The 13,351-nt window shown below is 36.5% G+C and overlaps 1 protein-coding gene across 1 annotated transcript in view; it reads right to left on the bottom strand.

The window, feature by feature from the left end:
- The window catches only part of LOC306650327 (contactin-3-like), a 346,287-nt gene that overhangs the window by 204,079 nt on the left and 128,857 nt on the right, over positions 1-13,351 (bottom strand). The window contains 1 exon segment of the mRNA XM_079122220.1: positions 11,134-11,309. Coding sequence (XP_078978346.1) covers positions 11,134-11,309 — 176 coding nt within the window.

Genomic DNA, 13,351 nt, shown 5'->3' with positions numbered 1-13,351 from the left:
AAGGCCATAAATGACTCAGTGAGACCCTGTGTCAAAATAAAAAATGAAAAGGGTTAGGGATACAGCTCAGTGGCTAAGCACCCCTGGGTTCAATCCTGTTACAAAAAAGGAAGGAAGGAAGGAAGGAAGGAAGGGAGGGAAGGAGGGAGGGAGGGAAGGAGGGAGGGAGGAAGGGACGGAAGAGAAAAAAGAAAAGTGATTCTGTGTTGCTTATAATACATTCATATGTAGTCAAAACTTCTTAAAAACACATGGAACCAAAACACATTTAATTACAACATTGAATATATGTGGAACAGGGGAAGGGAGAGAAGTAATCTCACCAGGGTAAGGTACAAAGAGCTTACTTGTGCTTCAACTGTTTTAAAATTTAAAATAGTAAGTGGTAACTAGTTACCTTATACTTCCTCCCTATAATTTAGACCTCTGATAAAAGTCATGATTTAAAACATACATTGCACCTCAAAAATGGTTAAAATAAAAACATTTTAACCAGGAACTACAAAAAATCCAGGATTAAGAGAAAGGCAGTTATTAGAAAAGCAAGGATCCTGGGCCTTCTGAAGGCGATTCCTTAAGCTTTCTGTGACTAGAATTAAGAAGTTGACAGAAACATTATTCCAATAAATTAAACAAGCACCCAAAATTACAACCATGTAACATAACAGCAAATAATTGAGAAAATGTCTATAGCCCAGTCAGAATTATTTTACACCTTTCCTCCCTCTGAAAACTGCTCTACCCGGAATCTATGAAAAGGACTGAGAAAGTCTGTGGAAGGCAGGCATCTTACACTATGAATGGGGTTTTTATGCTCATTTTATGGCCCAAACAATCTTCAACAAAAAATGGGGATCTTTTGTTTTTATGCATTTCCATGAGCATTAAAGGTGGTCTGACCATATTTTCATTTACTTATTTATTCATGAACTACACAGAAGTGCTTTCTCTATGGCAGAGAGAAACAAAGAAGCATCACTAAGCATACAAACGCAACACAGTCTGGAGGGGAGACACAGCTATATTGAAAAATTAGAGAGAACATTTTTCAATGACAACACTTTACCATCCATTTGCCTGAAGCAAAGTCAGCCAAGATTCTCTGAACTGGAGTCGTGAGCCTCCTACTAACAAGAGCCTCCATCCTTATTCCCTCTTCCAGTTAATGTACTACATTCTTCCAGGTTACCAAAACAAAGCAATTCTTTCCTCTGGTATTTATTAAATCTTCTGATCTTTTGCCACTTTCTTTGGGGGCTTTATCAGGAATCTAAATCCCAGTCATATTAATTAAATAATTTTTTTTCAATTTTTTTCATCTAATATAGTATCAGGCTAAGAATACCAAATATTCCTTCTTGAAACGTTCACATAAGTCCCTTAGTAAAACACCAAGAAATTTAAAACTACACCAAAGAATCCCTCAGCACACCAAGATTGCTAAGCAATCTAACTCAAAGCACAGGAGGAAATAAAAGGCCTAAGAGAGCTGAGAACACACAGAGAGCACCCCCAGGACTCAATGGCACATCTGAGGTTTGTGACACAGGGGATTCCCAAGAAAGGCAGGGAGATATCTGCACCTCTCATCCCACTTTCTTGATCTGGTGCACCCCTGCTCAGAAAGTCAAGGACACAATAAACAAGGAAAATGACACTTGTGTGGACAGGTGACAGTGATGAACTAAGAATTCTCTTTTTTTTTAATTTGATTTTTTAATTTGTTCTAACTACTTATGCAGGAAAAGAGAATGCATTTATGCATTTTGATATATCATACATAAATGGAGCATAATCTCTCATTTTTCTGACTGTACATATTGCAGGATCACATGTATATGAGGTATTGATGTCTGTTTCACTCCACTATCCTTCCTACCACACCCCTTCGCCTCCCTTCACTCTCCTCTACCTAACCTCTTGAGCACCCCCAACTCCTATTGTGTGTGAATTAGCATCTACGTAGCAGAAAAACATTGGCCTTTTTTCTTTTGAGTTTGACTTATTTTGCTTGACATCATATTCTCCAGATCCATTCATTTACTCAAAATGCCATAATTTCATTCTTCTCTAAACCTGAGTAATATTCCATCTTGTGTATATATGTGTGTGTGTGTGTGTGTGTGTGTGTGTGTGTGTGTGTGTATCACATTTACTTTATTCATGCATCTGTTGAAGGACAGCTAGGTTGGTTTCATAGTTTAGCTATTGTGAATTGAGCTGCTATAAACACTGATGTGTCTATATCACTGTAATATGATTTTAAGTCCTATGGGTATAAACTGAAGAGTGGGATAGCTGGATCAAATGGTGGTTCCATTCCAAGGGTTCTGAGGAATTCCCATTCTGCTTTACAGAGTGGTTGCACCAGTTTGTAGTCCCACTAGCAACATATGAGTGTACCTTTCTCCCACATTCTCGCCAACGTTTATTGTCGTTTGTATTCTTTATAATCACCATTCTGACTGGAGTGAGATGGAATCTTAGAGTAGTTTTGATTTGCATTTCTCTAACTGCTAGAGATGTTGAACATTTTTTAATATATCTGTTGATCAATTGTATATCTTCTATGAAGTGTCTGTTCAGTTCCTTAGCCCATTTTCTGACTGATTTATTTGCTTTTTGGTATTGTTTTTTGAGTTCTTTATATATCCTAGAGATTAATGTTTTATCTGAGGCGATAAAGATTTTCTCCCAATTTGTAAGCTCTCTCTTCACATTATTGTTTCTTTTGCAGAAAAGAAACTTTTTAGTTTGAATCCATCCCACTTATTTTGATTCTTCATTTAACTTCTCGCACTTTAGGAGTCTGGTTAAGGAAGTCAGATCCTAAGCCAAACCATGGTGAAGATTTGAGCCTACTTTTTCTTCTAATAGGCTCAAGGTCTCTGTTATAGAGTCTAAGTCTTTAATCCACTTTGAGTTGAGTTTCGTGCAGGGTGAGAGATAAAGGTTTAATTTCATTTTGTTAAATGTGGCTTTACATTTTTCCCAGCACCATTTTTTTAATATGCTATCTTTTCTCTAGTGAATGTTTTTGGTGCCTTTGTCTAGTATGAGGTAACTGTATCTATGGAGGTTTGTCTCTGTGTCTTGTATTCTGTACCGATGGTCTATGTGTCTACTTTGGTACTGATGCCATGCTGTTTTTATTACTATAGCTCTGTAGTATAGTTTGAGGTCTGGTATTGTGATGCCTCCTGCTTCACTTTTCTTGCTAAGAATTGCTTTGGCTGTTCTAGGTCTCTTACTTTTCTTTCTTTCTTTTTTTTTTTTTTTTTTTGGTGGTGCTGGGGATTGAACCCAGGGCCTCGTGCTTACAAGGCAAGCACTCTACCAACTGAGCTATATCCCCAGCCCCTCTTATTTTTCCAAATGAATTTCATGATTGCTTTTTCTAGTTCTATGAAGAATGTCATTGGGATTTTAATAGGAATTGCATTAAATTTGTGTAACTCTTTTGGTAGTATGGTCATTTTGACAATATTAATTCTGCCTATCCAAGAACATGGGAGGTCTGTCTATCTTCTAGGGACTTCTTCAATTTCTTTCTTTAGTGTTCTGTAGTTTTATTGTAGAGGTCTTCCACCTCTTTTATTAGATTGATTCCCAAGTATTTTTTTTATTTTTTGAGGCCATTGTGAATGGGGTAGTTTTCCTAACTTCTCTTTCAGTGGATCCATTACAGATGTATAGGAACGTGGTAGATTTATGGGCACTGATGTTACATCCTGCTACTTCACTGAATTCATTTACTAGTTCTAGAAGTTTCTTGGTTTTAATTTTTTGGATCTTCTAAATATAGAATCATGTCATCAGCAAACAGTGATAGTATATTTGTATACCTTTAATTTCTTTTTTCTGTCTAATTGCTCTGGCTAGAGTTTCAAGGACAATGTTGAATGAAAGTGGTGAAAGAGGGCATCCCTTCCTTGTTTCAGTTTTTAGAGGGAATGCTTTCAATTTTTCTCCATTTAGAATGATGTTGATCTTGGGTTTAGCATATATGACTTCTATGATATTGAGGTATGTTCCTAATATCCCTAGTTTTTATAGTGTTTTGAACATGAAGGGGTACTGTATTTTGTCAAATGCTTTATCTGCTTCTATTGAGATGAACATATGATTCTTGTTTTAAGTCTACTGATATGATGAATTACATTTATTGATTTCACTATGTTGAAACAAGCCTGCATCCCTGGAATGAACCTCACTTGATCATGGTGGACTATCTTTTTAATATGCTTTTCTGTGCAATTTACCAGAATTTTTTTAAGAATTTTTGCATCTATGTTCATCAGGGATGTTGGTCTGAAGTTTTCCTTCCTTGATGAGTCTTTGTCTGGTTTTGGTATCAGTGTGATATTAGCTTCATAGAATGAGTTTGGAAGCATTTCCTCCTTTTCTATTTCATGGAATAATTTGAGGGTTATTGGTGTTAATTCTTCTTTGAAGGTCTTGTAGAACTCAGCTGAGAATCCATCTGGTCCTGGGTTTTTCTTCATCAGTAGGCTTTTGATTGCATTTTCTATTTCATTACTTGAAACTGTTCTTTTTAAATCATGTATGACCTCCTGATTCAGTTTAGGTAGGTCATACGATTCTGGAAATTTGTTGATCTCTTCATTATTTTTTATTTTATTGGAGTATAATTTTTCATAATAGTTCCTAATTATCTTCTGTATTTCAATTGTGTCCATTGTGATATTTTCTTTTTTATCACATATTTTAGTAATTTGGGTTTTCTTTCTCTCTCCATTAGTGTGACTAGGGGTTTATCAGTGTTACTGATTTTTTCAAAGTATCAACTCTTTGTTTTGTCAATTTTTTCCATTTTTTCTTTTGTTTCATTTTCATTGATTTCAGCTCCAATTTTAATTATTTCCTGTCTTCTGTTTTTGGTGTTGATTTGTTCTTCTTTTCCTAGGACTTTGAGATGTAATGTTAGGTCATTAATTAGTTGACTTTTTATTCTTTCAATAAATGAGTCCACTGCAATAAACATTTCTCTTAGTACTGCCTTTATAGTGTTCTTAATATTTTGGTATGTTGTATCAGTATTCTCATTCATCTCTATTTTCTTTTAATTTTATCCTTGATTTCTTCTACTATCCATTCATCATAGAATTATGTATTATTTAGTCTCCAGGTGTTAGAGTAGCTTCTATTTTTTATTTTATCACTGATTTCTAGTTCCTGTCCATTATGATCTGGTAGAATGCAGAATATTATCTTCATTTTTTTGTATTTACTAAGGGTTGCTCTGTGGCATAAGATATGGTCTATTTTAGAGAAGGATCCAAGGCTCTTGAGAAGAAAGTATATTCACTCATTGATCGATGAAATATTCTATATATGTCTGTTAAGTCTAAATTATTGATTGCATTACTTAGTTTTATAGTTTCTTTGTTTAATTTTTGTTTGGAAGATCTATTCGGTGGTGAGAGAGGTGTGTTAAAGACACCAAGTATTATTGTGTTGTGGTCTATTTGATTTCTGAAATTGAGAAGGGTTTGTTTGATGTACACAGATGTTCCATTGTTTGATGCATAAATATTTACAATCATTTTGTCTTGATGTGTAATTCCCTTCAGTAGAATGAAATGTCCTTCTTTGTCCCTTCTGATCAACTTTGGCTTGAAGTCCATTTAACCAGATTGAGGATGGAAACAAGCTTGTTCACACAATCCATATGAGTGATGTGTTTTTTTCTCATCTTTTCATTTCATTGTGTGGATGTCTTGGCCTATCAGATGAGTCTCCTGGAGACAGCATATTTTTAAAACCAATGTGCCAGTCTATGTCTTTTGATTGATGAGTTTAGGCCACTTAACATTCAAGGTTATTATTGAGATATGATTTGTGTTCCTGGTCATTTGATTTAATTCTGGTTTTGAATTTGATTGAGTTATACCTTTGACTGACTATTCCTTTAGAGTAGTTCCTCCCTTTGCTGTTTTTTTTTACCTTTTTTTTTTTTTCAACTTCTTCCTCATGGAATATTTTATTGAAAATGTTCTGTAGGGCAGGCTTTCTAATTGTGAATTCTTTTAACTTCTGTTTATCATGGACAGTTTTTATTTCATTTTCAAATTGGAAACAATTTTGCTGAATATAAAAGTCTTGGTTGGCATCCATTTCTTTCAGAGCTTGAAATATGTTGTTTCATGACCTCCTGGCTTTGAGGTTCTGGGTTGAGAAATCAGTTGAGATCCAAACTCTTTCCCCCTGAACATAATTTGCTTTTTTTCTCTCACAGCCTTTAAGATTTTGTCCTTATTCTGTATTTTAGTTATTCTCATTATAATGTGTCTTAGTGTGAGTCTGCTATAATTTTGTACATTTGGGTCCTATAAGTCTCTTGTATTTGATTTCATTTCATTCTTTAGGTTTGGGAAATTTTCTGATATTATATCATTGAAAATATTGTACTTTCCGTTGGTTTATATCTCTGTTCCTTCCTCTATTGCGATGACTCTTAAAGTTGGTCTTTTCATGTTATCCCATAATTCCTGGAAGTTCAGTTCATGGATTCTTACCATCCTCTCCACATGGTCAACTGTGTTTTCAATATTAAATATTTTGTCTTCATTGCCTGAGGTTTTGTCTTCGAAATGGTCTAGTCTGTTGGTGATGTTTCCCATTGAATTTGTAATTCAGTTTATTGATTCCTTCATTTCAAGGATTTGTTTTTTTCATAATGTCTAACTCTTTATTGAAGTGATCTTTCCCTTCCTCTATTTTCTCTTTTTTTCACTCTCTATACCATACTTTACTTCACAGATCACTTTATATAAATTCTAAAGTCTCTCTTGGACATTTCTTCTACTGTTTCAGTAGATTCTCTTATTGGGCATCTTGGTTTGTTTGGGGGACTCTGTTCCTCTTTTTTTCATGTTGCTTGTATGTTTTCCCATCTAGTTTTCTGGATTTACAGCAGTAGATATTCTACCCTATAGACCTATATTGTCCCTGAAGACTTTCAGTACACCACCTTTAAAAGGGAGACCAATATCAGCAGTACTCAGTGCAAACAATATATAGCCTTAAATGTATTAGCACCCACTAAAGCATGTACTGCTTTCTCGCTATGAACAGAAATAGTGAGCTTGACCATTGTCAACAATATAAAGAGAAAATTTGCCAAAAGGATTTACAAATTCAAATGGTGGACAAAGAGAGAACAAAAATAGCATAGGATGTGATGTTCATGAGGGAGAAAGAGAGACACTAGAAGTAAAAGTTCATAGGAAGAGTGAAAGAGGAACCAACAGAGATCAGCTATCAGGTGGAGAAAAGATAAAAAGGGAATCTAGGAAAACAGACAAGCAAGAGGAATAACACATATAAAGAGAAAAAAATTAAAAATATAAAACAGAACTGTAAAACATCATGCATATATCACCATCCTCAACAAACTGATGCATGAAAATACCCTACTCCAAATATGGTGGAGAGAGATGTTGGAAAAGAAAAAAATAAATCTCAATGGAAAATTGAACAACTGTCTCTATCGGCGTTCAAAAGTTTCTAGCCCTGTCTTTGTCTTCCCACAAGACTGCCTGGCCCATACCAGCCCTTGCAGACCCAGTCACTATCACACCAATCTGGCCTTCAGATATCCCAGGTTCAGCCATATTGCAGTCCCAAGATCTCAATGCTGCTGGAATTTGGAGAGAGAATACCAGGAATAAGCAATCCTGAGAGACAGTAACTACATGGTAGCCACTAGCACTCTCAGGAGCAAGACCCCAGGTGCAGCTAAACCTGCAGGCACCCCAACCCTCCAGCTCTGGCCAGGGTCTCAAGATGAGTGCAGGCATGCCCCACCAAATGGGGAGTCTCCCTGGCAGTGGACCTCTGGGAGGTGGTGGAAGCAGGAGTGGCAGGGCTGGTGGCAGCAGGCAGCAGGTCAGTGGCAGCTACAGTGAGCTGGTGGCGCTGGCAGCACATGGGAGGTTAGCAGCAATGGTGGTGGTTGATGCTGCAGCTGCAGCGGCACCCAGAGAGAAGACCTCCAGGTGACCTGCAGGCAGTGTTGCTGGCGGTGGCAGTGCTAGCGCTAGCAGTAGACTTGACGTCAGCAGTGTACATGGGATCTCACCCAGAGAAAAGGCCTCTGGGCATCTGCGGCAGCAGCCTCAGGGGCAGCTGCATCCCAGGAAAATCCTCGAGGCGATGGCAGCAGCAGAAATTAGTTTCTTGCAAGATTTTTTGCTGAGTGTGTCAACATTGAAAGATTCTGGAGTTCTTTGCTAGACTCATACTTTAGGGATGTGTTTGCAGAGAGCAGCCTGGAAGATAGGATACTGTATCCTTCTGGGACAAAGAGCATATTTGCTTTCTTCTTTCTCTAAATGAGGTGGATTCTCCCAACTCACCGTTCTTCAGCTGTGGGTGTACAGTCCACCCCAGACACACTGAAACTCTCTAGGTATGTGAGGTCAAGACAAATTGAATCAAACTGCTGAAATTCATGGTGTTTTCTGTTCTGACAGTAGTAACATCCTTTGACTCTGACCCTGGTCTCTCCTGTCTTCCCCAGCATCCATGAAAAAGTAACAGAGTATCTTATCCACTAGGATGCAGGTTAAAATCTCATCACTAATTCAACAATTTCAACTTGCTTTGCCTATAAAGTGCTGTCCAAGAACCAGGAACAGACTGTAGAAGGTGCAATGTAATTTTAGAGGTATTTTCAATACCTCTAAATACAATTTCTAATACAATTTCTCCAGGAAGGGCTGACTGATGAAAAACCCGTAAGTTAATTATACTCCCTCAATTATTATAGGATGTGAAGAATCCTGAGTAGAAAAAGACCACTACACAAAGTGTGTACTTATTGAAATGTTCCTGGAAACAGGAAGGAGGCTGCAAACTGCCCTTCTGCCTACAGATCAAAGCAAATGTTCTAACTTCTACAAGGCACAATGTACAGCCTGGAGAGTCCACCTAAATCACCTGGTGACAGACCCTGAGTTTGGATACCAGCTGTTTAAGAACCTATTGAAAAGTCTTAGACATAAAAATGGAAGCAGCAAATGGAAGTAGTGGAGAAAGAACATTCCAGAGAATAATCTTTACCTTAAAAGAATATAGAAAGATGTGGGTTCTGTGAATCAGGAACGGAAACCGATAGGAAAGAACACACTGAGAAGAAAGGAATTTCCAACATGGGACAAGAAATATCTAATCTGTAGATGATAAGTGGTATTTTAAGGTACACACAAACCAAACTAAAAGATACAGAAAAAGGAATCATCTCTAAATTACATATATGGAATGTCCAATTATCACAAGAAAAATATCCAAGTTCTAAGCAATGCAAGTTAAATAGACATAAATATAGCTATGTTCTGGAAATAGATCTATTTTAAACTGAGAGAATGAGAAAAAGTAATCCTACCATATCCAACCAAGTAAACCGAAAAATACAGTGGTGGTGAGCTCTGCAGGAAACTGTACTTAGTGTGGTCACCTTCTTTTGAGCAGCATTGACTACAGAAGACCATCGAGAAGCACCCTCGAAAGTCTCTAGTAAACCAAGTGGGTTCAACACGTATCACCAACCAAAAGCCATCTTTATATTTAAGACAAAAAGATGACGTTCTTTAAAACAAGAGCATGACACATATTTGAGATTTTATAGAAAACATATTAAATGTTAGAAATATTTAAAGAGCAACTAATAAATAAATTAATGCAGTACTGCAAAGTGGTCTGGAGGTTGGCATTGAAGATTTTGGCAAAATTCTGGTTGAAAACTATGCAGAGATATGTTTCATGAAGAGAAATTTCTATATGAATTATAGATATATACACACATACATATATATATTTCACTATATACAAGGGCATACGTGCAAATATACATAGTATATTACACTATATATGTATATATAACATGTATATTAAATTACATAATTTAAAAATAAATAATCATGGAAATACAAGAATGCAAAGTATACACCAAGGATAAATTGAACTAAACTCTTTAAAATTGAAAGGCACTGAAAAAAATTAAACTTAAAATTCTGTATTTAGGAAATAAAACAAAATACTTTGCTAATCTCAAATATAACAAGTTGCATGATATAAACATTATACTTTCAAAATACCCAGAGAAGATACAGGTTAAAAAACAACTACTACTTATGCATACAGAGAAAAAAAAAAAAGAGGGAAAATAAAGGAAGAAGCAAGCAAGTAAGAAAAACAGAATAGGAGACCGTGAGGCGGGACCAACCATTAGAAAAAGAGCAAAGCAACAAGATCTGCCTTAAATGGCTCATTGCTAATTTGCTAATGGCTTGGGGAGGGTAGCAGAGAGAGAACACTACCACATATGGAAACACATACATTCTACTTTCAGAAATACAGAGGTATGAAAAGCTAAAAGAAATCTGAGTACCAAAGTCATAGTGATATGCATTATATACAAAACACAAAACAAACAGGAAAAGAAACAAAAAGTAGAAAACAGGCAAATACAAAATTCAACTGAGTCTCTGGTCTCAATTCCCAACTATGCAGAGGAAGAATATGATGTTCCTCAGTTTGGGCCACCTGTTGATAGGGGGTTCAATTAACATGTCCTCCCCAAGCTGGGCCTTAGGGTAGGTTGTGCTGAGGGTCCATTTTTTGCAATTCACCAAAGGACTCCAACAATATGCCACCCCATGTATCAATTTCTTCTTCTTCCCACTATTTTTCTTCCTTAATGTTTTCCGATTTGCTGGATGTAAGTCTAATTTAAATGATCTGCAGAAGGACCACACCTGACTATTCTTCACATTCTTTTCAGTACTAATAGTCTGCAAAGCACAGAGTAGCTGATCAATCAAGTATTCTTAACTGCCTTGTTTTTCATCCCCTAATTGGAATCCATACAAAATAGTAATAAAGACGTCTCACTCACACACACACACACACACACACACACACACACAATTTTAAGATCTAATTTGCACATTACAAAGAGGTCCAAAGAATGACACTGAATTATTTTCTCAAACTGTTTTTCTGAATCAACAGAATTGACCCATTGTTACCAAAATCCAAAATGGCCACACAAATTAAGTTAAATATTTTTAAATACACATTTTACATGATATGTGAACATAAACTTACAGGCAAACTGGAGTTTAGCTTCTCTGCTAACGATCGTCCCAAGTGAATTTGTCGCAAAACATTGGTAACTTCCTGTATCCCAGTTCCTGTTGGGGTTAAAAACCACAAGATTTCCTCCATTCAACTTGTAACGATGTTCCAGACTCATATCAATATTACTGCCATTCAGTTGCCATCTGTAAAAAAAAGTTAAAGTTTTTTATCCTCCTATTAGCATTTATAAATTTAAAAGACTCTCCATCTTAAAATCTATTTTGCATGTATATAAATGAAATATAAATGAAAGGTAATGTGTACACTCTTCAAGTGTTACCACACACAATTATCAGAAACAGGAAGTTAAAGTTCCAAACCAAGTACAAGAAATTAGCATCTAAAAGTTAAAGATTTTTAAACGTTTTCTGGAGAGGTGAGAATAATTTAGTTTCTTCACCAGTAGGGAAAACTGGTTAGGTCTGTATAGGCAAAGATAAAGTAGAAAGTTAGGTAATTATTTGAGACACTTCAGGCCAATCTCATGCTGAGGATGAATGGAGGAAAGAGAACATTTCTTTGATTTACCTGTACTGACTAAGCACATTTAATAAATTACTTGGGTAAGCGTTCTACTATCCATTTCAATTTGTCTGGGTAAACACCTGTTCCAAGTCATTCTCCACTTTTCTAATCCATCCCAGTGCCTTTTACAAAATGGTACACTGTGGTACACCGCACCCAGGAATCTGAGACAGTTTAGGCACTAATCTCAGAGAAATAGTAATCAAAGAGAAGCCAGAAAGAAAAAGGCAAAGAAAGAAGAAAGAAGCTTGCTTTAAACAAGTTCTTAAGTGCAAAAAAAATGGGAGTTTTAAAACAATATACATACTTGACACCTCAAAGATTTCGCCTTTAAAAGTCATCTCTCACAATCACAAGCATATATTATTATAAGAATTAAGTACCCACCTCCTGGATAGCCCAATTTACATAATAAAATTATACTGTCTCAGGTCTACAAATTTTAGTATGTTGCAATAATCATTTCAATTGCTCTTTGTGTAAATATTGAGATTGCTTAAATAATGTCCATTTGCTAGATGAGAATTTCAATACACCAGTTGTTGAGCTGTTATCTGTCAGAACTACTGGCTGTAACAGGAATGCTGCTCATTTGAATTCTTGCTCACAGTTATTCAATTATTGTTCTAAATATTCTTTTATCATTTTGGTCACTTTCTTAAAACCAAAGCTTTTATTTATTTATTTATTTATTTTTGTTTGTTTTTTCTTTTTATATTCCCATACAATTTCACCAGGTCTAAGGCAACATTTCTAACAAGAGAGCAAAAGTAAAGCAAGAGAAAAAAACTGAAAGACACAATTATTTTCATTTAAACTTAAAAGAAAAAAAAATTAAAGAAAAAGAGAGAAAGCAGGCCGAGGACGGTGGCACATTCCTGTAATCTCAGTAGCTCAGGAGGCTGACACAGGAGGATTGGGAATTCAAAGCCAGTCTCAGCAAAAGCGAGGCACTAAGCGACTCAGTGAGACCCTGTCTCTGAATAAAATATAAATAGGGCTGGGATGTGGCTCGGGATGTGGCTCAGTAGTCCAGTGCCCCTGAGTTCAATCACTTGTACCCCCCACACACACAAAGAGAGAAAGAAAGAGAGAGTGAGAAAGTGAGAGAGAGAGAGAGGTAACCTTTCTCACTTGTGGAAGAGCTCTGCTTTGGTTTTCATTTGGTTTGCTTGTAGAGTTTATCTTATGAGTCTTCCCAAGGCAAGTCCATATTGTTATGAGCATTTTGGTTCATTTTATTTTACTGGAATTATACTCCACACTTAAGAGTTTTGAAGCTGAACCAAGAGCCTTTATGAACCCTCCCTCTTCTTCCTCCTCCCCAAGTCCTGGAACTGCAGAAATTCAGACAAGGAACTAAAGGAAAATTGTCATCTGCATTATCTGGACAGTCTGGTCTCCTGATATAGGAGAGGGCCTGTGGATCTGCAGAAGTGGCATCTCCTAGTTTGCTGGAAATGCAGAATCTTGGCCCCTACCCATGTCTACAAGTTCAGAGCCTGTGTCTTAATGAGAAATCCAACAATTCCGTGCGCATATTCAACTTTGGGAAGAGCCATGCTGCACCTTGGGCAGCATGCAGCTCAGATTCGACAGTAGACACCAGCATAAAAGAGCTTTCCCTCTCCAGTCGGACACTTTCATAGTCAAGAACTCT

The sequence above is a fragment of the Sciurus vulgaris genome (assembly GCF_902686455.1).
Source record: "Sciurus vulgaris genome assembly, chromosome: 19".
Taxonomy (NCBI): Eukaryota; Metazoa; Chordata; class Mammalia; order Rodentia; family Sciuridae; genus Sciurus; species Sciurus vulgaris.
Note: the sequence above shows the minus strand (reverse complement) of the source record. Positions and strands in the feature narration are given on the sequence as shown.